At 42.0% G+C, this 22,973-nt stretch overlaps 1 protein-coding gene across 2 annotated transcripts in view; it reads right to left on the bottom strand.

The window, feature by feature from the left end:
• Window positions 1–22,719, bottom strand: part of CACNB2 (calcium voltage-gated channel auxiliary subunit beta 2) — a 334,276-nt gene extending 311,557 nt beyond the window's left edge. The window contains exons 1-2 of one of the 2 annotated variants that reach the window (XM_077268315.1): window positions 22,411–22,719; window positions 1,853–1,945 (exon numbers count right to left, since the gene is read on the bottom strand). In XM_077268315.1, the coding sequence (XP_077124430.1) occupies window positions 1,853–1,945; window positions 22,411–22,491 (174 nt within the window). In that variant the 5' untranslated portion in view covers window positions 22,492–22,719. The remainder of the gene's footprint in view (window positions 1–1,852; window positions 1,946–22,410) is intronic. The other variant, XM_077268311.1, reaches the window with a different exon arrangement.
• Between the last annotated feature and the right edge of the window lie 254 nt (window positions 22,720–22,973).

Raw genomic sequence — 22,973 nt, 5'->3', positions numbered from 1 at the left:
TTTTTTACACATTTGGCATAAATGGGCAAGTATGCTAAAATTCTAGAAAAGCAGGGGATTTTAATAGAACCTGTTGTCACAGTTTACATATGGGAGGGGAGTATCACTGTATAGGCGCTTGTCCCCCAGTATAAATAATACCTTTTCTTATAGTCATAAAAATGTTAGCATAAGGGTACTAGATCAGGATGGAAGTGCTTTGGGGTTGTCAGTGCACTTAGGAGAAGCAGTCCCAGTGCACTGACATCCTCACTGTGCACTTCCAGCCTTGCTGCAAATGCCTTCTATGCTACATTTCTCATGACTGGCGCATCAGATCTCTACAAAAAAAGTATAATTCTTATTGGGGGAAAAGCGCTTAGACAGCTAGACAACTGCTTCTAAATAGAAAGTGCGGAAAAGTTCCCTGATGACTGACAATATTACATTGGTGGGGGTCTAAAGCTTTGTTTGATGGTTTGCTCTGCAATCGTGTTTGTGCAGCGCGTGTGAAGAACGAACTGTCAATCAAAGTCCCAGGAAGTGATTACAGCTCCCGCCCACGATATAGCGAGTGCTGACTATACCCGCTTCATGTTCTGCCCCGATGATGGAAACTGAGCGGCTACACAGAGGATATATAGTACGTTAATTTTCTCCTGGCAGGTTGCATTTCAACGCTATTTACCTACAGATTAATAATAATAATAATAATAATAATAACAATATTTTTTATTTATATAGCGCCAACATATTCCGCAGCGCTTTACAAATTATAGAGGGGACTTGTACAGACAACAGATTGACCCTATATCTGCAGGCAAATTGCATTTCGTGCACACAACAGGTTCCCTTTAACTGACAGATACTGTGGATATATCCCTGAACTAAACACTACATTTACAGTATTTAGCAAACTTGATTTTTTTTATTTTTTTTTTTGCTTTTTTCATCCTCCGTTGTGATTATCAATCTACGTCAATTGTGATCTGCCCTGGAGCTGTTTTACAGGCCTACAATAACCACAGGGTACATGGGAAATAGAAGGATTTTTAATTAAGAAAAAAAATACATTAAATAACTAACTCCCAAAATAGCATTCCTGCCTGTCCGACGTTCCCCCGGTTCTCAATTTAGTTACATTACGACAAACTGCACAAGATGGGAATGACAAATTATGTAGTAGATCTCTATGCTTTATCATACAACTACACTAAAGGGACCCGGCAAAGACAAAACTGTCTAAAAGTTACACTGGAAGCAAAAACAGTAAGATAGATAGATAGATAGATAGATAGATAGATAGATAGATAGATAGATAGATAATATTAGGTAATAGATAGATATGAGATCGATAGTAGATTGTTAATAGATAGATAGATCATATATACATAGATATGAGACACATAATAATAGATGGATACATAGATCGACAGATAGATATATAAAAAGTAAGAAGAAAGTCACATAATAAAAAATAAATTACCGTAGTTGCAAATATTCGTGCAGATCCGGTATGAAACAAATGTTGAACTTTACTTTTTAACAAAGGTGGAAAACAAAACTTTCAAACCCCCCCCCCCCAAAAAAAAAAATGTTTATGTAAAGGGAAAAATTAATTAAATAAAGTTAATTTAGCTAAAAGCAACTGCAAACAGCATCTCTGTCTCGTGTAACACGTAATGCTTCTTTTCTCCATTGGTGGAATTGATGAAAAATGTAACCTACGGTATTTGATGATTTACTCCACAGATCATCTTATAATAGGAGACCCCTTCCAATAAGAAACATCTTAAACTATAAAACTGGTTTGTTAAAATCCTTTGGGGGAAACCCCATTGATACATGTCTGATTACAGTAATATCATAGTACCTGTCGGACGAAGCTATTTGAAGTAGTATCAGAAGACGTGCTGCCATCCGAGCCTTTGAACCGATTTTTCCGTCGTGCTCCTTTCCCATAAGTCTGAAAAATACACATACGTTGATTAGTTCTATATACATTTCCTTTTATATATTGCAATTTTAATGAAAAAAATATAGTATAATGGAATAATTTATTGGAAAATGTGGTATAAATATTAGGTAAAAGAAAAGCAGCTTTGTTATTATAATCCAGTATCTAAAAATATCTATAATGGCAGAAAACATTACAGAGATACTTTTTTAAAAAATGGCACCCAAGGGAAAGCACCCATGTAAAATAACAAACTCGGAGAGTACTCACCTTCCCTGCGTTCCCATTGCTGGCTAGTTTAAAGAAAAGGAGGCCATTCCCTTATGTGCACTGAGTGCAAAAACCTAAAGCAAAACCAAAATAAATAAACTGGACTATAAACTACTGTACATGCAGCGTATAAGAGCATGTTCACACTGGCCAGTAAACAGATAAAACCTAAGATAGAACAGATATGAACATATTGCTGGGTGTTTATAGTTGGGCCCCGTTCCTGCTTGGCCGTTATTCACATTGAGGTAATTTTTGACACATGGTAAGGTTATAATACTAGAGGTTCGTATCATCCCAATTGGGTACACTTTCTCACGGTGAGATGGCTTTTACACTTTTTTTTTATCAAAATCAGTGTCTACTATCTACCCTATGTTATTTATATACACTATTGCTTTTTGCTTACTTACAGCAGGGTATACACTCAATGGCCACTTTATTAGGTACACCTGTCCAACTTCTTGTTAACACTTAATTTCTAATCAGCCAATCACATGGTCAAGACAATCTCCTGCAGTTCAAACCGAGCATCAGTATGGGGAAGAAAGGTGATTTGAGTGCCTTTGAACGTGGCATGGTTGTTGGTGCCAGAAGGGCTGGTCTGAGTATTTCAGAAACTGCTGATCTACTGGGATTTTCACGCACAACCATCTCTAGGGTTTACAGAGAATGGTCCGAAAAAGAAAAAAAATCCAGTGAGCGGCAGTTCTGTGGGCGGAAATGCCTTGTTGATGCCAGAGGTCAGAGGAGAATGGGCAGACTGGTTTGAGCTGATAGAAAGGCAACAGTGACTCAAATCGCCACCCGTTACAACCAAGGTAGGCCTAAGAGCATCTCTGAACGCACAGTGCGTCGAACTTTGAGGCAGATGGGCTACAGCAGCAGAAGACCACACCGGGTACCACTCCTTTCAGCTAAGAACAGGAAACTGAGGCTACAATTTGCACAAGCTCATCGAAATTGGACAGTAGAAGATTGGAAAAACGTTGCTTGGTCTGATGAGTCTCGATTTCTGCTGCGACATTCGGATGGTAGGGTCAGAATTTGGCGTAAACAACATGAAATCTTTGGGATGTGGTGGAACGGGAGATTCGCATCAGGGATGTGCAGCCGACAAATCTGCGGCAACTGTGTGATGCCATCATGTCAATATGGACCAAAATCTCTGAGGAATGCTTCCAGCACCTTGTTGAATCTATGCCACGAAGAATTGAGGCAGTTCTGAAGGCAAAAGGGGTCCAACCCGTTACTAGCATGGTGTACCTAATAAAGTGGCCAGTGAGTGTATATTGACTTTGCTTCTTTCTTAGGTTTTGTCCATTTAATAGCCAGTGTGAACATGCTCCTACATATTGTACATATGCCAACTTATACTCCAGTTAATTTCTTTTCAGTTTTGCTTATGGAATATTTTCTGCAAATATACAGTATGTGAACATACACTATGGGTACTTTCAGCGCATTTCTTCAGTATAGTTCAGTAGCAGCGCTGTGCATAAGATTTTTACAAATCTCATGTATACACTGCAAAGAATATCTGTAGACTTCACTGACTGCGGCTGACAATTTGAAATTTTTTGCATGTAAATTTATGTTGCCGATGTCATCGTAGCGTTCACCCTTTAACCCTGCCGCATTCTCAATGAGCTCCACTCTGGATTTCATAGTGGGAGGGCCACAAAAACATGATCCATGTGCCACACTGTGACAGTCTTCCATAAGGAAGAGAGGCCTCAAACTGTCCCTGGAACTGGGACCCTAAGTATCCCTGTACTGGGGGTACTCTTGAAGGTAGAGAGGCCTGAGTCTCCGACCTTACTATGCTCCTGTTAACCCTGCTGTTTTCTCAATGAACTCCACACTGGATTTCATAGTGGGAAGTCCATAAAGACATGACCCATGTGTCACACTGTGACAGTCTTCCATAAGGAAGAGGGGCCTCAAACTGTTCCTGGAACTGGGACCCTAAGTATCCCTGTCCCAGGGGTACTCTTGAAGGTAGAGAGTCCTGAGTCTCCGACCTTAATATTCTCCTGTTAATCCTGCTGTTTTCTGAATTAACTCTGCTCTGGATTTCATCGTCGGAGGTCCAGGAAGATATGCCCCAAGTGTATGTACCCTTATTAGTCCAGAAATGTCTAGTCATTTGTGTCAAATCCTGGCACCAGGGGGATTCATGCTCAGTTTTCATATAATATAACAGACTTAGGCTCTAAGGACTATTGGACTCCAATCTATCAAAATCTATTGCACTGGATGATGAACTATATATACCGTTAAGTACGTACATTATAAAAGTAAAATACATTATCCTTCCAAAAAGCAGCAAAAATGAAAAGCATTTCCCTGAAATCGCCTAGAAAATGTAAAAAAAAAAATCAGCAATCAATACTAAAGCACTGATGCGCTGTATTCTCACCAGTCAAGTGAAAATTCAATTCAGTTTCCGAGACAACCAATAAATATGGCTGCTATTACAGCACACACAAGGGGTTACAAGGGGTCATGATTTCAGCTCCTGAATGACAAATCAACCTGTTTAGTTATTTCAGGCTTAAAGTTTTATAACTGAGTCATTTTTAATTACTGCCAACCAGATATTGAAACATTTTTTTACATTTCAAATCTGTTTTTAATTTCAGATTGCAGTTTTTTAATTCTATTGCATAAGCTATTTTCTGGGTTTTTTTCTTGCAGACTGTAAGGTAACATGGTTGGCATGATGCACTACATGTAACCATGTGACCAGTGTGTACATCTCTTTGTTTTAGTGTTCATGTCAGATTAACCCCTTAATGGAAACATATTGAGCATGGAGTGTGTGACGCCCCAGGGTCCTGGTTGGGGGAGCTCTGAACCCGGATTAAGGGTTAACTCCCCTATAAATGCATTCTGGTCTGAAGGAAAGAGAGTTTTTTGAGTCAGTCTGTCAGAGGACAGAGAAGAGAGCAGTCAAACATTGAGTGTTGGAAGGACTGAAGGGGCCCTGTAGCCAGAGTTGCTACAGCTCCCAGAGAAAGAGAATTAAGAAGGAAAGGACAGCTTGTGGAAATTGTGCAGGAGAAAAAAGGCACAGGAGAGTGACACCTGGGGAGCAGATCAGTGATTTGGCTACCTCCCTGGAGAGCACAGATATCGGTACCCGGAAGACCGAGGTTGTGTCGGACTCTAGGAGGCACAGCAGAAACTGGCAGGACAGCTGGATTATAAATCACCTGTCCACTATTACCCAGGAGGCACAGTGGCACATAGAGCCCAGGTCGTGATAGAGACCCTATAAAAAGACTCGAGTCACCTGTCATACGGGTTTGTGTCCTAACCTATATGGAGGACAGAGAGAAACTGTGAGGACCTTATCAGAAGCCATAGGCAGTAAGGGACTACAACACCACCGCGCTTTGAGGAAGGCTTTCATCTCCACCTGGTAAAGGGGACTCTGGATTCGCTTGCAAGCCGGCAGGACCCTGCCTGTACCTGTGATCTGGTGCCCTGGACTGCGGTTGCCTGAAGCCTACAGTAAACCAGGTAAAGAGACTGCAAAACTGTGTCCTCGTTTTTTACTGCACCATTCACCATCTCCATCTACACACGGGAGCCCTGGGGACCTACTTCACCTCTGGGAAGTTAAACCATCTAGCTGCCATACCATCACCCCAGAGGACCCCCTTAAGCAGCGTCGGTCTTTACTGACCGAATACCACAGGTGGCATAATGAACAAACTTTATTCAAAACCCCTTTAAAGACTTTCCCTTTAACATGGGCACCCAGGGCCATGGACCAGGTCGCCGCCACCATGACATCCCCCTGTGAGTACCGAACCCAGTACCGAGTACCCCACAGCCCTGGCATGCGACTCAAGTGCACCTAGGACATAGAAGAACTATACATACAAGAAGACAACTAGGTTGATGGTTTTAACAGCCTAATACAAGGTAACTGATTTATATGAATAGAGGTCTATATTTGACATTTTCAATACTTGTACATGTGACAGTTTGAGGTTTCATAACAGTCTGCTGGCACTTTTCTCAGCAGCACCTTCATCACTGTATTCTACAGAGGTCTCTGTTATTACAATCTGCTGGCACTTTCCTCAGCAGCACCTCCATCACTGTATTCTACAGTGGTCTCTGTTATTACAATCTGCTGGCACTTTCCTCAGCAGCACCTTCATCACTATATTCTACAGAGGTCTCTGTTATTACAATCTGCTGGCACTTTCCTCAGCAGCACCTCCATCACTATATTCTACAGAGGTCTCTGTTATTACAATCTGCTGGCACTTTTCTCAGCAGCACCTCCATCACTTTACTGTGGTCTAGGTTGTGACTGTCTGCTGGCACTTCTATTCAGCAGCACCTTTGTCACTCAGCACCAATGTCTATATACGGTAACTATACTCAGCAGCACATAGCATCTCAGTACTGATCACAACACCCCCCCTGTCATTGTCACCTTTTATTGGCAGTACTTTGCACTCACTTGCAGCCTACTCTTTTCATTCTCACAGTCAGTTTTCTAGTCTTTTCTGGCTTGATACTCCTCTTCACACACAAGCATAAGCATCCTGATTCCTCCAGTGTGGCGACTCCACACTCACCATAGGTGGCAATCTTTTCATACTTGATATCAGATTCACTCTTCACAGTCAGAAATTAGCCTTTATGTTCTCCTTTGTGGCAGACATTCCTTTTCTTATGAAAGCTCAGGTGGGCTGATTTCCTCCACCCAAGCTTATGCTGAAGCTTTTAGCATCCTCCTCTGTGGCTCTATCTAAAGCTAGCCGTACACATGAAATTACTGTCGGCAGAAAGTTCATTAGTTTGGCAGACAATTAACTCTCCCGACTTCCCCCATAAATTTGAGCGCTCGTCTCAGCCAAGCGTTCATGTGTTTTCAATAGGAATTGAGAAGACAAATGCTGACAGACTTCTCTGGCAGAGGCTTATTGTCCCTGAAAAGAAAAAAAATGATCATCCATTGAAGTTTCATCTCTCTCATACTCTCTGATACTTCTCTCCTCCTCCACGGTCAAGCTGGGAGGCTCCAATACACATCAGATGGTCGGCCTCTTTCTGGCCTGCCAGGTTCGATTATAAAGCTATACTTTCTCTGACATGTTGCAAAGTATTGAAGAATCCTGTCTGCTGTGGTTTAGGCATTATAAAACGACTGACGGGTTCCCTTTAAGATAAACTTGTCTATTTTGGTGGGCAATTAGCAATAGTTCTGTCACGCTCTCGATGCAGTCACCAGCATTATGCCAGAAAACATACAACTATGAACATTCCAAAAAGATGCTGAGGTGAATGCATGTAAATGTAGATGTCAGATAAAAAACATTCAGTCACTGATTTGTATATCCCCTGTCTACTAAATTTAAAGGAGCCTGAAGCACAAACTGACTGTTCAAATCAATGACAGGTGCTTGGTGCACCCTTGGTGTGACCAAACAGTCCAGCGCAGCTTTCTGCCTTCTTGTGTCGGTCTCTCACTGCCTTCTTCAGCTTGTGTAAAGCCAAAGCAGCCAATCAAGAAACGGAGGGGTGTAGTGGGCATGATACATTGCTTTATTCCTTTCTGCCTTTTGTATAAATATTTGCATATGTAACGTGATATTGCTACACTGATTTGGTGTATTATCACACTCTTTATTGGTATTGCTATATTTTATATGTATTACCATTTATTGTATTTGTATGTGTTATATATGGACAATTTATTACCTGAAATTGGCCAGTAGATGGGGGCACGGGGATTAGAGTCCCACACTTAGTCATAAGGGAACAGGGTGTAAATAGTTAATATAGGAGGGGCACAGTGGGATTAAGATAAAGAGGGCTTCCTGGTGTAGTCAGTTGGGGCCAGGCGCCCATGTAGGTCACTAGGGCTGGCTAGCCCAGGGCAGCACCGTGCCCCACAACGTTTGTCAGAAGATTGGGCCCAGCAGTTAGTATCCAGGGGGCCAGAGTACAGAACGAATCACAGCGACATCAGTGATAGCGGTGCAGTATAAGTGGGACTGCAGTTGCTAGAAGAAGAATGCTAAGAAGAATGGGAGCAAGGTATCCAACATGTGGCAGATTTTTGCGTGGGCCATTATTCTAAGGACCGGTGCGAAACGGAAGAGAATACCCCCACGAGAAGCAGGAATTCTGGCCATTGAGGACACTATGGGACCAGAGGAAACGAACCGTCCCAGGGACAGGCTTAGTGGCAGAGAGAAGAGGCAAGGGAAAGCGTTGCCAATTGCTGTGATTGATTATGCCCTGGATAATTCTGTGTTAAGTAAAGAAGTTGAAGTTAAAATGAAGCCGGACTGTGACGCTTTAATTGCGGGGCCGTCTGTAGAAAATATACTCTCGTACCGGAAGATCCCAGATGACGCAGAGAAGCAGCACCAAGGTGCTCAGAGAAGAAAACATGATCTTGTGCTGAGAGAGGGCCAGGGAGCAATACAGGGGTTGTTGTCAGCCATGACTGCAGCCCTGGCCCCGGCTTCCTATAGGGGCGCAAATAGAAAACAAGTAAAGAGGTAGGTGCACTGAACTGTTTGGCTGCATCAAGCAACTTGGTTTGAACAGTCATTTTTTGCAGAGATTGAGTTAAAGGATAGACTGCCCCCATCTTTAAAAAAGTCTACCCTAATCTCATATTTGCCAACTCTCTCAGAGTCTTCTGGCAAAGTGAAGACCTCCTGCACCCCCAAAAGAGTTGACAAATTTGGATTGAAGTAGAAGAGGCCTATGAAGAAGCCTCTGTAGACATCCCAGAAAGAGGTTTCTTTTTCACGGTCACAAAATCATCAGAGATCATAGTCAAGACGTCCAGGTGCACATTCCGGAGGTGAAAAAAATGGTCAAGAAAGCGACATTGGTAAAGTGTAACCTTGAACATGGAAATATGTTTTGGGCACTGCCATGTACGCCAAGAGAACATTCTGAAAACAGTTCACAGATGGGCCAGCAGATTAACGAAACGGATGAAAGATCTGGGACATAACACAGGGAAACACAGATTATTTATTAGTAATGCTTTAATGTTGGCACAGCAAATAAAATACTAAGGCTTAGTAAAGACAGGGACAGGTATGGATCTATTACCGATACAATAACAATCTAAACTGAAAATCACATAAAAGGAAAATTTCTTAACTCTGGTTCTAGGGAAGAATATCAATACGATACGGTGCTGTAACATACAAAGTGCCCAACAACTGATACCTGTTTGGTGAAAACCAATATGGCCACCATTACAACTTGTACTGGAGTTGCCACCGAAACTCACTAAACTCTGCTGATGGCAAAGATTCCCAGTTATTCAATGACATATCCACCAGACCTGTAAAGAAGACCACCATTAAAAATATCGGAGCCCCATAAGGTCAAATTCCCAAGGCTTCCTGGACCTTTGTCCACATTTGCCGTGCTCCTTCTTGCACCCAACAATTTACATTTGATGGGCATGTGAGGGAGGTTGTTGGAGGATAAAATAATCTTAATACTTGTAAATTATTGCTTGTCTATTAAAAGGTGGGTAGCAGCCATCATTGACTCATATTTGGTAGGTGGCATCTATTGGTGACTTTTAGGAGTTGGATGTGAGCCATCAGTGACTTTTAGGAGGTGGGAGGCAACCATTATTGACTCTTAAAGAGCTAGGTGGTTGCCATCAGTTACTCTTAGAAGGGAGTGGCAGCCATCAGTGACTTTTAGGAGGTGGTTGGTAGCCATTAGTAACTCTAAAGGCTCATTTCCACATGTGAGGCACACGTCCGTATCTCGCATGTGGAAACCAAGCTGTGGAGCCGGCACTCCAGAGAGGAGCGTGCGGCCGCATAGGAACACATGGAGCTGCACAGCTCCGCTCCAAAGTGCCGGCGCCAGAGCTTGGTTTCCACATGCGAGATACGGACGTGTGCCTCGCATGTGGAAATGAGCCCTTAGGAGATGAGTGGCAGCCATCGTTGACTCTTAGGGCAAGTGCAGATGATGACCATAGTTTCTGTTCAAGTACGATCTGTCACTTGGACCAATGACGGATCATTGTCCGATTTGTTTTCTCAAACGTAATGGTCCAAGGAAAAAAATTGCAGCATGCATGATTTGCCTCCAATAATCGGTTGATACTTGCCAATTCATGACCATGTGTTCATAGATAACATTGGCCAGCACTCTGACATCTGATTGTGGTCCAATTTTCATGAACAGACTGAGTGGAGAAGATGGAGAAACATTTTTTTTTCTGGCCAACTCCAAGAAACTCGGATCACACTCTGATCACACTCTGATCAAACTGTGATCAGAGTCTAATCAGAGATTGATTAGCACAATCTGACCAATTTTCTTGGATGGAGAACATACAGTTGTCAGCACCTGCCTTTTACAAGTTGCATGGCAGCCATCAGTGACCATTAGGAGGTGGGTGGTGACAAACAATAAAATGTTGTCAGTAGGAGGGACACTTAGCATTTGGAACACCTTGCATTTAGAAACCTACACTGCAGTATGCAATAATACAGAACCATACAGGACGGTATTTCTTGCGACCTCCTGACTGTTCCTTGTTCTCCTGATCAAGGAGAGGTGCATTTCACAGCAATCAGAATTTTATCGCATGTTCTAGACATAATCCCATAACATGATATGATAAGAATATCACTGCGCTGATTTCTTGGATCACTAAGGATAGAAGTAATAATGCCTTTGCTACCATAGATATCAAGGGATACTAATTGTAATCAATTTAACATACTAATTAACCAGTATTGATGGTTTTATTGCATAATTACTTTCAAACAACAGATCTGCTGGTATTAAAGGGTATGGACATCTTTCATATGGAAAAAAGGTTTTTAATTTTCATTACTTCTCTCATTTTCAGAACCCCCTTTCCCACTTCCTGATATACAGTTCGCTCCTGATCCAAGAGTCACATTGTTCTCTAGTGGGAGTTTCTCTCCCAGTAATATAGGCTGAACGTGAGTTTTGTGTGTATCAAGGGTGCTGATGTTTTCAAAAGGTAATAATATGTCAGTACAGCTTCTATCCTGAACTTATTTTCCTATTCATGTGCTTTCCTACTTTTCTGTAGATGGTTTTATCTGCCCTTACAATGCTTTTTCCCCATTTCCATGATGTGGATATCTGGGTACAACCCGTTCCTTCTCCCTGCTGCTATTTCTAACACTAAGAGAAGGGAGAGGGAGAGAAGATAGCCATCAGCACCAAGATCAGGACCTCTGACAGATGAGTCATCTTTTTGCAGATCACTCAGCTACATGAAGGATTAACATTAACAGCATCAATATGATAGGACATCAGCGACTCGTAATATATATTACGCATGTTTTTTGCTCTCTATCTAAAATATTAATTTGTGGAACGTTTCCTTGAGCTTGGGTTTGGTCTGCTTCAGCTACTGGATCACAGAAAATGTAGAGGAGGTGAAATAGTTCAGAGCCTTCAAAATTCCTTGTTTGCTTTGGCAACTGGTGCATTTGTTACGCAGGAACTTTGCTCGGCAGCGATCAGAGAGACTGTAACACACTGCAGATCGCTCAGATGCCTCAAAACATAACCCGTCACTTCCAGTTTACTGACGACAGATGTGATCGCCTAGGAATCTGCTGAACCGTGAAGAATTATCAGGTGCAAAAACCACTAACGAGAAAAAAAACTAAACTACGTAGACCAAACTTATTAATAAACAGGATGTCTCATCAAGATATACTGAAGCCGATCTGGTGATCGTCTTGACAATCGACCAGAATTTCAGATGTCATACATGTCTCCTACAGCGGCCACGACAGGACAAATGTAGTATTACATGCTGGCCATTCACGTGAAGTGATGACCATGTAAGTAGAGGAAGGTGCAAGATCTACTAAAAGGGAGAGCTACTCTTTATAAATCAAAGAAAAAGGGGATGTTATGGAAAGATAAACAATTAAAAAACGTGCCCAATGGTTACTACTAGGAATATTTACTCAAAACCATGTACTTCTGACTGCTGGGGAAGGTAGAGGTCATAAAATGAGTTGTGACGGCCTCTCAGTCATTAGTTGGTGGCAGGCTAAGTGGGCATACCATATTCTACATTTATGACATATCACAAAGTAATGCTGTAAAATGATGTGAAATGCTCTCCCGGGCCATGAGCCTACAATTCTAATGGGTATGTAGAACTGATGAACATCACCTCCTGGTCAATGGGAGGAGTGCAGAGTCAGACTGGAGGCAGTCACATCTCCAATAGAAAAATATAGAGAAAAAGCCTGACCAGCACCTCCTAGGTGTGAATAGGTGCCAGCTGCGATAGCTGCATAATATAGAAAAAGAAAACACAACCTAGGAGGTGCTGGTCAGGTTTTTTCTCTATATTTTACTTGTGATCCTCCTTGAGATGGTTCTACTCCTTCACTGGAGTCCAGCTGTGTTTAATTAAACTGATAGGACTTGATTTGGAAAGGCGCACACCTGTCTATATAAGACCTCACAGCTCACAGTGCATGTCAGACCAGATGACGATCATGAGGTCAAAAGAACTGGCCAAGGAGCTCAGAGACAGAATTGTGGCAAGGCACAGATCTGGCCATGGTTACAACAGAATTTCTGCAGTACTCAAGGTTCCTAAGAGCACAGCAGCCTCCATAATCCTTAAATGGAAGAAGTTTGGAACCAACAGAAGTCTTCCTAGACCTGGCCATCAAGCCAAACTGAGGAATCGTGGGAGAAGAGCCTTGGTGAGAGAGGTAAAGAAGAACCCCAAGATCACTGTGGCTAAGCTCCAGAGATGCAGTAGGGAGATGGGAGAAAGTTCCACAAAGTAAACTATCACTGCAGCCCTCCACCAGTCGGGCCTTTATGGCAGAGTGGCCAGACGGAAGCCTCTCCTCAGTGCAAGACATATGAAAGCCAGCATAGAGTTTGCTAAAAAACACATGAAGGACTCCCAGACTATGAGAAATAAGATTCTCTGGTCTGATGAGACAAAGATAGACCTTTTTGGTGATAATTCTAAGTGGTATGTGTGCAGAAAACTAGGCACTTCTCATCACGTGCCCAATACAATCCCAACAGTGAAACATGGTGGTGGCAGCATCATGCTATGGGGGTGTTTTTCAGCTGCAGGGACAGGAGGACTGGTTGTCATTGAAGAAAACATGAAAGTGGCAAAGTACAGAGATATCCTGGATGAAAACCTCTTCCAGAGTGCTCTGGACCTCAGACTTGGCTGAAGTTTCACCTTCCAACAAGACAATGACCCTAAGCACACAGCTAAAATAACAAAGGAGTGGCTCCAGAACAACTCTGTGACCATTCTTGACTGGCCCAGCCAGAGCACTGACCTAAACCCAATAGAGCATCTCTGGAGAGACCTGAAAATGGCGTCCACCAACGTTCACCATCCAACCTGACAGAACTGGAGAGGATCTGCAAGGAAGAATGGCAGAGGATCCCCAAATCCAGGTGTGAAAAACTTGTTGCATCATTTCCAAGAAGACTCATGGCTGTACTAGCTCAAGAGGGGCTTCTACTCAATACTGAGCAAAGGGTCTGAATACTTATGACCATGTGATATTTCAGTTTTTCTTTTTTATGAAATTTGCACAAATTTCTACATTTCTGTTTTTTTCAGTCAAGATGGGGTGCAGAGTGTACATTAAAGGGAATCTGTCACCCCAAAAATCGTATAGGAGCTAAGGCCACCGGCATCAGGGGCTTATCTACAGCATTCTGTAATACTGTAGATAAGCCCCCGATGTAACCTGAAAGGTAAGAAAAACAGGTTATATTATACTCACCCAGGGGTGGTCCGGGTTCGTTTCGGGTCCGATGGATGTCGCAGTCCGGGTGCGGCTCCTCCTATCTTCATACAATGACGTCCTCTTCTTGTCTTCCTGCCGCTGCTCCGACGCAGGCGTACATTGTCTGCCCTGATGAAAATTCTACAAACAATCCTGAACGTGGGCACATAGCCTCAGGCTTCTACAGGACTAATTCGTCTGAAATATCTGATGGATGTGACCCTATTAAATGCATTATCACCTTTTTCTCAATTACGTTTCTTAGATTCAAGATATTACAGCACAAACTATCATTAATTGTAGCTCACTTGTTACGCGCTGCATATGAATTCCCTAGGTTTCTATGTGACAGGTCCGAAAGTATTTATAGTGAGATAGATGAGAGTAGCGCGACTGCATTACTATGCATTTATCCGGATATGTCTCTGCATTGCCAACATACTGTATAGTGCTGCTGTCCTCTGTTGTAACCATTTGGCCCCATGAATGGGAGAAATCACCCATCCCGGCAATCTCTGTAAACCACAGCACTGTGAAGATAGATATGAGATACATACATAGATAGATACAGTGGCATGAAAAAGTTACTGTTATTGTAAACAGTCAAGCAAGTTGTTTATGAAATGATCCCTAAAAGATGACACATGTCTTTTGTCATTTAGGAAAAAAAAATAAAAAATAAAAAATAAAAAAATAATATATATATATATATATATATATATATATATATATATATATACTAGATGGTGGCCCGATTCTAACGCGAGTATTCTAGAATATATATGTAGTTTATTTATGAAGATTCGCTGATTGTTCGCGGCCGGCCACGTAGTATATAGCACAGCTACATAGTATATAGCACAGCCACGTAGTATATAGCACAGCCCACATAGTATATAGCACAGCCCATGCAGTATATTACACAGCCCACGCAGTATATTACACAGCCCACGTAGTATAGAGCACAGCCCACGTAGTATATAGCACAGACCACGCAGTATATAACACAGGCCACGTTGTATATAGCACAGTCACGTAGTATATAGCACAGCCCACATAGTATATTGCACAGCTATGTAGTATATTGCAGAGCCATGTAGTATATAGCACAGGCCACGCAGTATATAACACAGGCCATGCAGTATATAACACAGCCCACGTAGTATATAACACAGCCCACGTAGTATATAGCACAGCCCACGCAGTATATAACACAGCCCACGCAGTATATAACACAGCCCACGTAGTGTATACCACAGCCCACGTAGTGTATAACACAGCCACGTAGTATATAACATAGTCACGTAGTATACTGCACAGCCACGTAGGATATAGCACAGCCCACGTAGTATATAGCACAGCGAGGTAGTATATAACACAGCCCACCCAGTATATAACACAGCCCATGCAGTATGTAACACAGCCCATGCAGTATATAACACAGCCCACGTAGTATATAACACAGGCCACGTAGTATATAGCAATGTGGGCACCATATCCCTGTTAAAAAAATAATTAAATTAAAAATTAGGTATATACTCACCTTCCAGCGGCCCCCGGATCCAGCCCAGGCCTTCAGTGATGCTTGTCGCGGCGCTCTGTTCCCAGTAATGCCTTGCGGCAATAACACGTGATGATATAGCGGTCTCGCGAGACCGCTACGTCATCACGGGTCGTTGCCGCAATGCATTCTCGGGACCGGAGCGTCGCGGGGAGCGGGAAAGGCTGGCGCGGACGACGGAAGGTGAGAATATAATGATTTTTAGTTTTTTTTATTATTTTTAACATTATATGTTTTTACTTTTGATGCTGCATAGGCAGCATCAATAGTAAAACGTTGGTCACACAGGGTTAATGGCACCGTTAACCGTATTGCGTTACACCATGTTATGCCGCGGTGTAACGCAGTCCATTTAACGGACTTCTGAAACGCTATGTGGGCGCTGACTGGAGGGGAGTATGGACAGGGCACTGACTGGACGGGAGTATGGAGGGGGCACTGACTGGGAGGGGCCAATTCGCGGGTGGACTGTGCCTGTCGCTGATTGGTCGCGCCCAGCCGGCAGCGACCAATCAGCGACGCAGGATTTCCGTTACAGACAAACAGACGGAAGTGGAAAACAGACAAACAGACGGATGTGGACCTTAGACAATTATATAGATAGATGTAGTTAGTACCTAGTAACACCCTTTTTGAAAGTATCACAGCTTGTAAATGCTTTTTGTAGCCAGCCAAGAGTCTTTCAATTATTGTTTGGGGGATTTTCATCTATTCTTCCTTGGAAATTTCTCCCAGTTTTGTGAGATTCCTAGGTCGTTTTGCATGCACTGCCATTTTGAGGTCTAGCCACAGATTTTCAATGATGTTCAGATCAGGGGACTGTGAGGGCCATTGTAAAACCTTCAGATTTCACCTTTTGAGGTTGTCTATTGTGAATTTGGATGTGTGTTTAGGATCATTATCCATTTGTAGAAGCCATCCTCTTTCCAACTTCAGCTGCACAACCCCTAAGCATGATTAACCCACCCTCATGCTTAATCATTGGAGAAATGCTCTTTTCCTCAACTTCCATGCCTTTTTTTCTCCACACATACATTTGATCATTGTGGCCAAGGAGTTTTAATTTAATATCATTTGTCCACAGGACTTGTTTCCAAAAAGCTTCAGGCTTGTTTAGATGTCTTTTTGTAAAATTTGACGCTGAATTTTATGGTGAGGACACAGTAGAGGTTTTCTTCTGATGACTCTTCCAGGAAGGCAATATTAGTGCAGGTGTCTCTGAACAGTAGAATAATATGCCACAACTCCAGAGTTTGCTACATCTTTTTGAAGGTCTTTTGGGGTTCTGATTTGCCTCTCTAGCAATCCTACGAACAGCTCTTGCTGAAATTGTGCTTTGTCTTCCAGACCTTATATTAACCTCCACTCTTCCAGTTAACTGCCATTTTTTTAAATTCCAGTTCGAACTGAGGAAAGTGTAACTTGAAAACACTTTGCTATCTTCTTATAGCCTTCTCCTGCTTTTCTGAAAGCCCAGAGTCTCCGCACTTACATGGTTTACTATGCGGTGGACTTCGGGAAAATGGCTGCCAGGGGCGGCGCATGTGCACACGGAGATCTCGACATCAAGATCTTGGGAGATGAGATCTCAGTGCTATTTTTTTCCTCAAAATTTGGGGTGCATCTTATAATCTGGTATATCTTACAATCCACAATATATGGTAAATGAGATAAAGGGAAAATTATCAAAAAGAATGCATAGACAGATAATAATATATATTTTATATATCCGATATCGCGTAGACAAGTGTAGGCCGGTCCTTTTCTGCACATACATTACTCCATACATCATGGTGTTTACTTAACCTGTTCCGCAGCCTACAGATAAAATATCATGTGATAGTTGCCATGCCGACAATTCAATTTGTGCTGGCACTGAAGACAAATAATTTCATAGAATTCTCATAGAACATACTGTAACTTGCGTGCACGCATCAGTAGAGCGTCTGAACAATTCACTGCTCCCTGGATATATTAGTTTTCTTTATCCGTGTCTCCAAAATGCCTCTAACTCCATGCAAGGAGATGTCACCGAGATGATCTCATTATCAGGCATGGATGGTATCTGATCCTTGTCTGATGGGTACAAAGTAGCTCAGTTCTCTAATTCACACAGCAAAAAAGGGCAACAATATTTACTAGGTCACACACGTTAGCGCCGGGTATTACAAATGTTAGAGAAAAGTGAGTTCTGTATTTATCTTGTCCTGTTTTGTGCCGCACATATATTAAAGGTTGTGCACTGTCAGGGTTCTCCTGCGAGCGGTTATATGATTTGTAAATTTCCGGTCACATTCTCACTAGACGTGTTCGGCCTTGCTCAATTCACTTGTATTGAATGAGGCCATACAGTCTAGTTAGCAGGTGACTGCGTGTATACAAATGACAAACTTGCGATCATACGCCGCTCCCGACTCCAGCACACAGACTGACGGCAGACTTGAATCCCAAAACTGGTCAACCCTTTAAAGGACTCTAGAACTAACATGCCATATTTTTCAGGACCGTCTATAATTTTTGGCAACCCCTGTGGCTTATACGTTTTGGCAACACTGTTTTTTCCATGAAGTCTTGCAGGATTGCTGACGGAGAACCCAAACCCAGTCCCTTACTGAAGTGTGAATACAGCCTTAAAATATGTTGATGACTACCCCGAGATCAAGAGTGTGCGTTGAAAATTTTGGGTGGATTGATTAAAAATAATTAACGTTGGTATACTCATCTTCCACCATTCCCATGAACTTAGTGCCGGAAGCTCGGATGTTTCTCCGATGATGCACTCTACTAGCAGAATACCGCTGCAGCCAATCACATGGTGCAGCGGTGCTGTGACCAAATGGAGAAACAGAGCAACATTGCAATCACACACCTTAAATGTCATTATATTTAAGGGTTAGCAGCAGGGATTGGTACTACGAGAGAGCCACTGTCAGACATCTCTGTGGATTAGCTCTTCGAGATAAAAAAAAAAAAGGATCGTCAGTTCGAAATTGGACATGCCGGATACTTATCTCCCCTGACATCATCTGTGCATGGACCGCATACAAATTTGACTGTTGGACAAGCCCAATAATTCAGGGGACATTAGTCTTATGTGTAGGGATGGCTTACTAAGGGTTGTCTACATACACATCTCCATGTGGTCGGCATTCAATCTCTTCCAATGGAGGCATGGATGACGGAGATAAGTGAGGTAAATCTTGCACATATTTTAGTGATCTCAGCCCATGGACACCAACCAATGTTATGTTTTGAACTGTCAGATGATTGACGATGATATATGTATCCTGATATCACAGATGTCTCAAATGTTGAAGGAAAATGTTCTAAAAAGTTAAGTGTCACCAGCCTGTTTCCGAGTACTTTGGCTGCCTACATCTTAGAACGATTCACTCCGGCTGTGCCAACTTATGAGCAAATATCTTCCACTCTATCTGCTGGTAGATCTGTTCTAGCAAAGTCATTTCTACTTACCTAAATGTATCTTATGGTGTGGAACAGGTCGCAGTGTTCATCAAGGTCAAGGCTGTATCCATAGGGGGTGGAGAGGTTGCAGTCACATCTGAGCCCCGATCACATTAAAAATGATTTAGCTTATTGCTAAGCAAAGCTAATAGTCCTAGATTGACTGTAGATTGGATTTCCCATTTTGGTTTCCCTCGGGCAGATTTCACTGAATTGGAAAGAATGCAACCAATTTCTTCCAATTTCATCACAGACTCCCCCCATCTCAATAATAGCTATAACATGTTGTAGTCATGTATTTAAAGGTTCGCAAATCCTATAGAAAATAGCTTCTTGGAGACAGAAAATTGTTATTTGTTATCTATGATTGACAAATAAAAAAGTACCAAAAACTTTCTTCCTGAATTTCATGGGCCTAAAATCCAACTGATACACAATAATCCTAATTCTAAAAATACGGGATTAAAATGATCCTTAATGTCAGTAAGGAAATTCATATGAAGGAACCGGAAAAGATGTGGAATAGCATGTTCATAGAGTCTCAGAAATCTAAGAGCTTTTGGCAGGAGAGATTGAGCATTTACTAGGTATGGGGCTTCCCAACTCTAGACTGATAGATGATGTTGGGGAAGAAAGGGATGGACCATGTCTTCCTTTGATCACTGTCCTCCTTCCATGCTTCACGCAGTGTTCCCCAATTGCTCTCGGGAACAGGTGTATTTCTCTCTGCCTTGCCGAGGGCAGAGCAAAGTGCTGTATTGCGCCTTTACCGTAGGGTAGTCAATGCTTTTTGGCCTTTTCTTGGCGTACGAACATTACAGAACTTTGCTTTGCCATGAGAGAAGTGCACCTGAGCATGGGCACAAATGAGGAACATTGGGTGGATGACATAGGACCCATTATCTGCATGAAGCAGGGAAGGAGGATAGTGATCGTAGGAAGAGAGAACGTACCAGATCAAGACCGGAGACACCAATCAGACCGGACTACGCCGTCTGTGAGTATAATAAGGGGTCTATGCCTTGCATATGGTTTGGGGACATACAGCATACCAGAATGCTGTAAGGACTTAAAGGTGCTCACCAAACATTATATTGGGAAATCTGGTGACAATTTCCCTCTAGGAAGATTCCCCAGAAATATTAAAGATCAATACCAAAGCACTGAACAAGATAGAGTTGTTAAATGTTCTCTATGTATTCAATAGGTCTTTGTACACTGTCTATGGACACTACCATGTTAAGAATGACTGTAATTTATCCCAAATCGCAGCAGCAATCACTGAGATAAACCCTCAAGAACCACATTTCCAAGACAGACCTCTTCAAGGATTCTTTCCACCATATTAGGAGAAGTCAACAGGAAGTTACAGAAACGTTGGATTAATAGGAGCCACAGTGGTCTACTGAGTGTTCCATTGGCTCAATAATCAAAAAAACATAATGGTATCTCTAAGAAACCATGCATGGGAGGCACGGTGGCACATAAGGAGCAATCCAGTTTGGAACCCAACTGGTCTAAAATTTATGAAATAGACTAGCGCCACAAAAAATTTCCAGTACGGTATAGATTCGACTGAATCTCAGCCTTCAGACAGCAGAGAGGACTTTGAGTGTGTATTCTCTTGCAAAGGGAGCAGGTGCCTTCAGGTCTCAGATCCAATTCCTAAATTCTGCTTTATAGCATTATACAATCTGACTATAATTAAGGCTTCATTCAGACGCCCGTAATTTTTTCACGTTGGCAAAAAAACGATTTAAAATATTCATCAGTTTTTACCATCAGTGTTTCATCAATGATTTTCACGTATGAAAAAAACAAATAAATGACAAAGCTTCTCGTATCCATTGCAATGTTAACAACGGACTGCACACGGATTGTACGCTGACACCATCCGTGTGCTGTCTGTTATTTCAATGGATCCTTTTATGGATAATTTTGGTCCGGAGTTAAATATGACTTATAAACTTTGTTCTCCTCCTTCGTGTAAGGTCGGGTTCAGATGAGCGTACATTTCATTAAGAAAAAAGAGACTTTTCCATCTGTAAGGTCCTCGATATGTCATCCGTGTATATGTTTCTTATAGCTGTATGACATCCGCTTTATACACCAACAATTTAAAAAGTAATAAAAGGCCAAATACGGTTTTCGATGCTAATATTTGCAATGGATATATAAAAACTGGATGGTGTCCATATGGCACCCATTTTTTTATGCATTCATGGTAGAGTCTGATACAAAAATCAGATGAGGTCAGAGCATCCTGTTTATTTTTTACACTTGGACCATCGATCCGTTCACGTGAACTATCCCCTTGACTTGCATTGATCCACTTGAAGCACATGAACATAAAATATGCTCGTCTGAACGATTCCTTTGGATCAGAAAAACAAAATTAAAGCCGAGAATGGACCGTCACATGACGGACACCGGCAGCACTCAACTGATCCTACTGACCTACAACGGGGGTTTGTCCAAAAAAATAGTTTTGCCTACTGTGCTAATTTTTTTTTCCATCAACTGTCTCTAAATCTGCAATGGGAATCCAACATAGATGTGAATACAGCTTTACATAAAATGTCACCTGTTGATGCCGAATCCAAAAGAACTAAATGGATTATGAAATAACTGATGAAGACTGATACATTTGAGTCCAAGGATGAAGAATAGGATCCATTAATTGATATCAGTTAATTAATACGTAACAATTTTCCCATTCTAGAGAAATAACAATACAATAAACAAAAGAAAATAATAGAAAGTTCTATGATGGATAAAGCTACAGTTGTATATGTGCCTAGAAAACATATTACGGTAAGTTATTTTTCCTTTTCCATTTTTTACGACTATAACTGATATTTTTCCTGCTTGGCTAAAACTATATTTAGACAAACCTGATCGTGGAGTTGTTTAGTCTCTGAATAGAGCCATATATGATAAATGTATCTAGAACAATCACCGGCCTCCGCAATGTAACCACTAAAGAAAAAGCCTCTGATATTCCAATGTAATGGATCTGGCCACTTTAGGAAACGTATGACCAATGCACCCCTCTCTGTACACAGGCTTGGACAACAGGTGGCGATCAGACTGCAAGTTCCAACTTTATATAAAAATGTTGCAAACAATAGAAAAAAAAATCAGCAATACACTAAAGCCAAATCTAAAACTTTTGAAACTTTCCAATAGTTGCCAGATTACAAGTCCCTGGACGACCTTGTCTGAGATTTATGGTTGATCGCGATGAATCAAATAAAGCAAAAACGATTCAAACATCACATGAAAAAAAAGGACAAAACATAAGAACGTCATATTTACTAAACATTACCACAATACGTAAATAAAGAAATAAAGGGCATTCATACCTGTATGGTGGGGTTCTCCAGTACATCCAAGTGGATCTCCTGTGAGGCTGAGGGGGTCTTGGACATGTTGTTTTGGACCATTGGGAAAAAAAGGAAGAAAAATAAAGTAAACAGTAAACAAAAAAAAAAAAGAAAAAAAAATAGAGGTTGAATTCTGCAGCAGACACAAGCTTCTTCTACATCCAAGCAGCCTGGTCTTGTTCTATTGCCTGATATGGTATCATGGTAGAGGCAGGATCAGTCCCAGGATGGCTGCTGCTTGCTTTTCTCTCCAGATGCACTTCACTCTCTGTGACTTGTATGTGTAGCAAGAAAATCTCAGAGCTGAGCCACCTCCCAGGCAGGCTGGAGACATAGAAGAGGAGGAGGAGGAGGAGGAGTGCTTACCCTGCCTGAGCCTTATACACAGCAATGAGCTGAGACATGCTCCAAGATGGGGACCCCCCATGCCCTCATCCAAACTCTATCCCTATCCTATAGCCCTGCATTCTGCCACCACTATCCTGGCTCACCACTCTGCAACAATGTATCCACGACCCATTCTGCAACAAGGTATGCATGAC

Source organism: Ranitomeya variabilis, chromosome 6 (assembly GCF_051348905.1).
Source record: "Ranitomeya variabilis isolate aRanVar5 chromosome 6, aRanVar5.hap1, whole genome shotgun sequence".
NCBI lineage: Eukaryota > Metazoa > Chordata > Amphibia > Anura > Dendrobatidae > Ranitomeya > Ranitomeya variabilis.
Note: the sequence above shows the minus strand (reverse complement) of the source record. Positions and strands in the feature narration are given on the sequence as shown.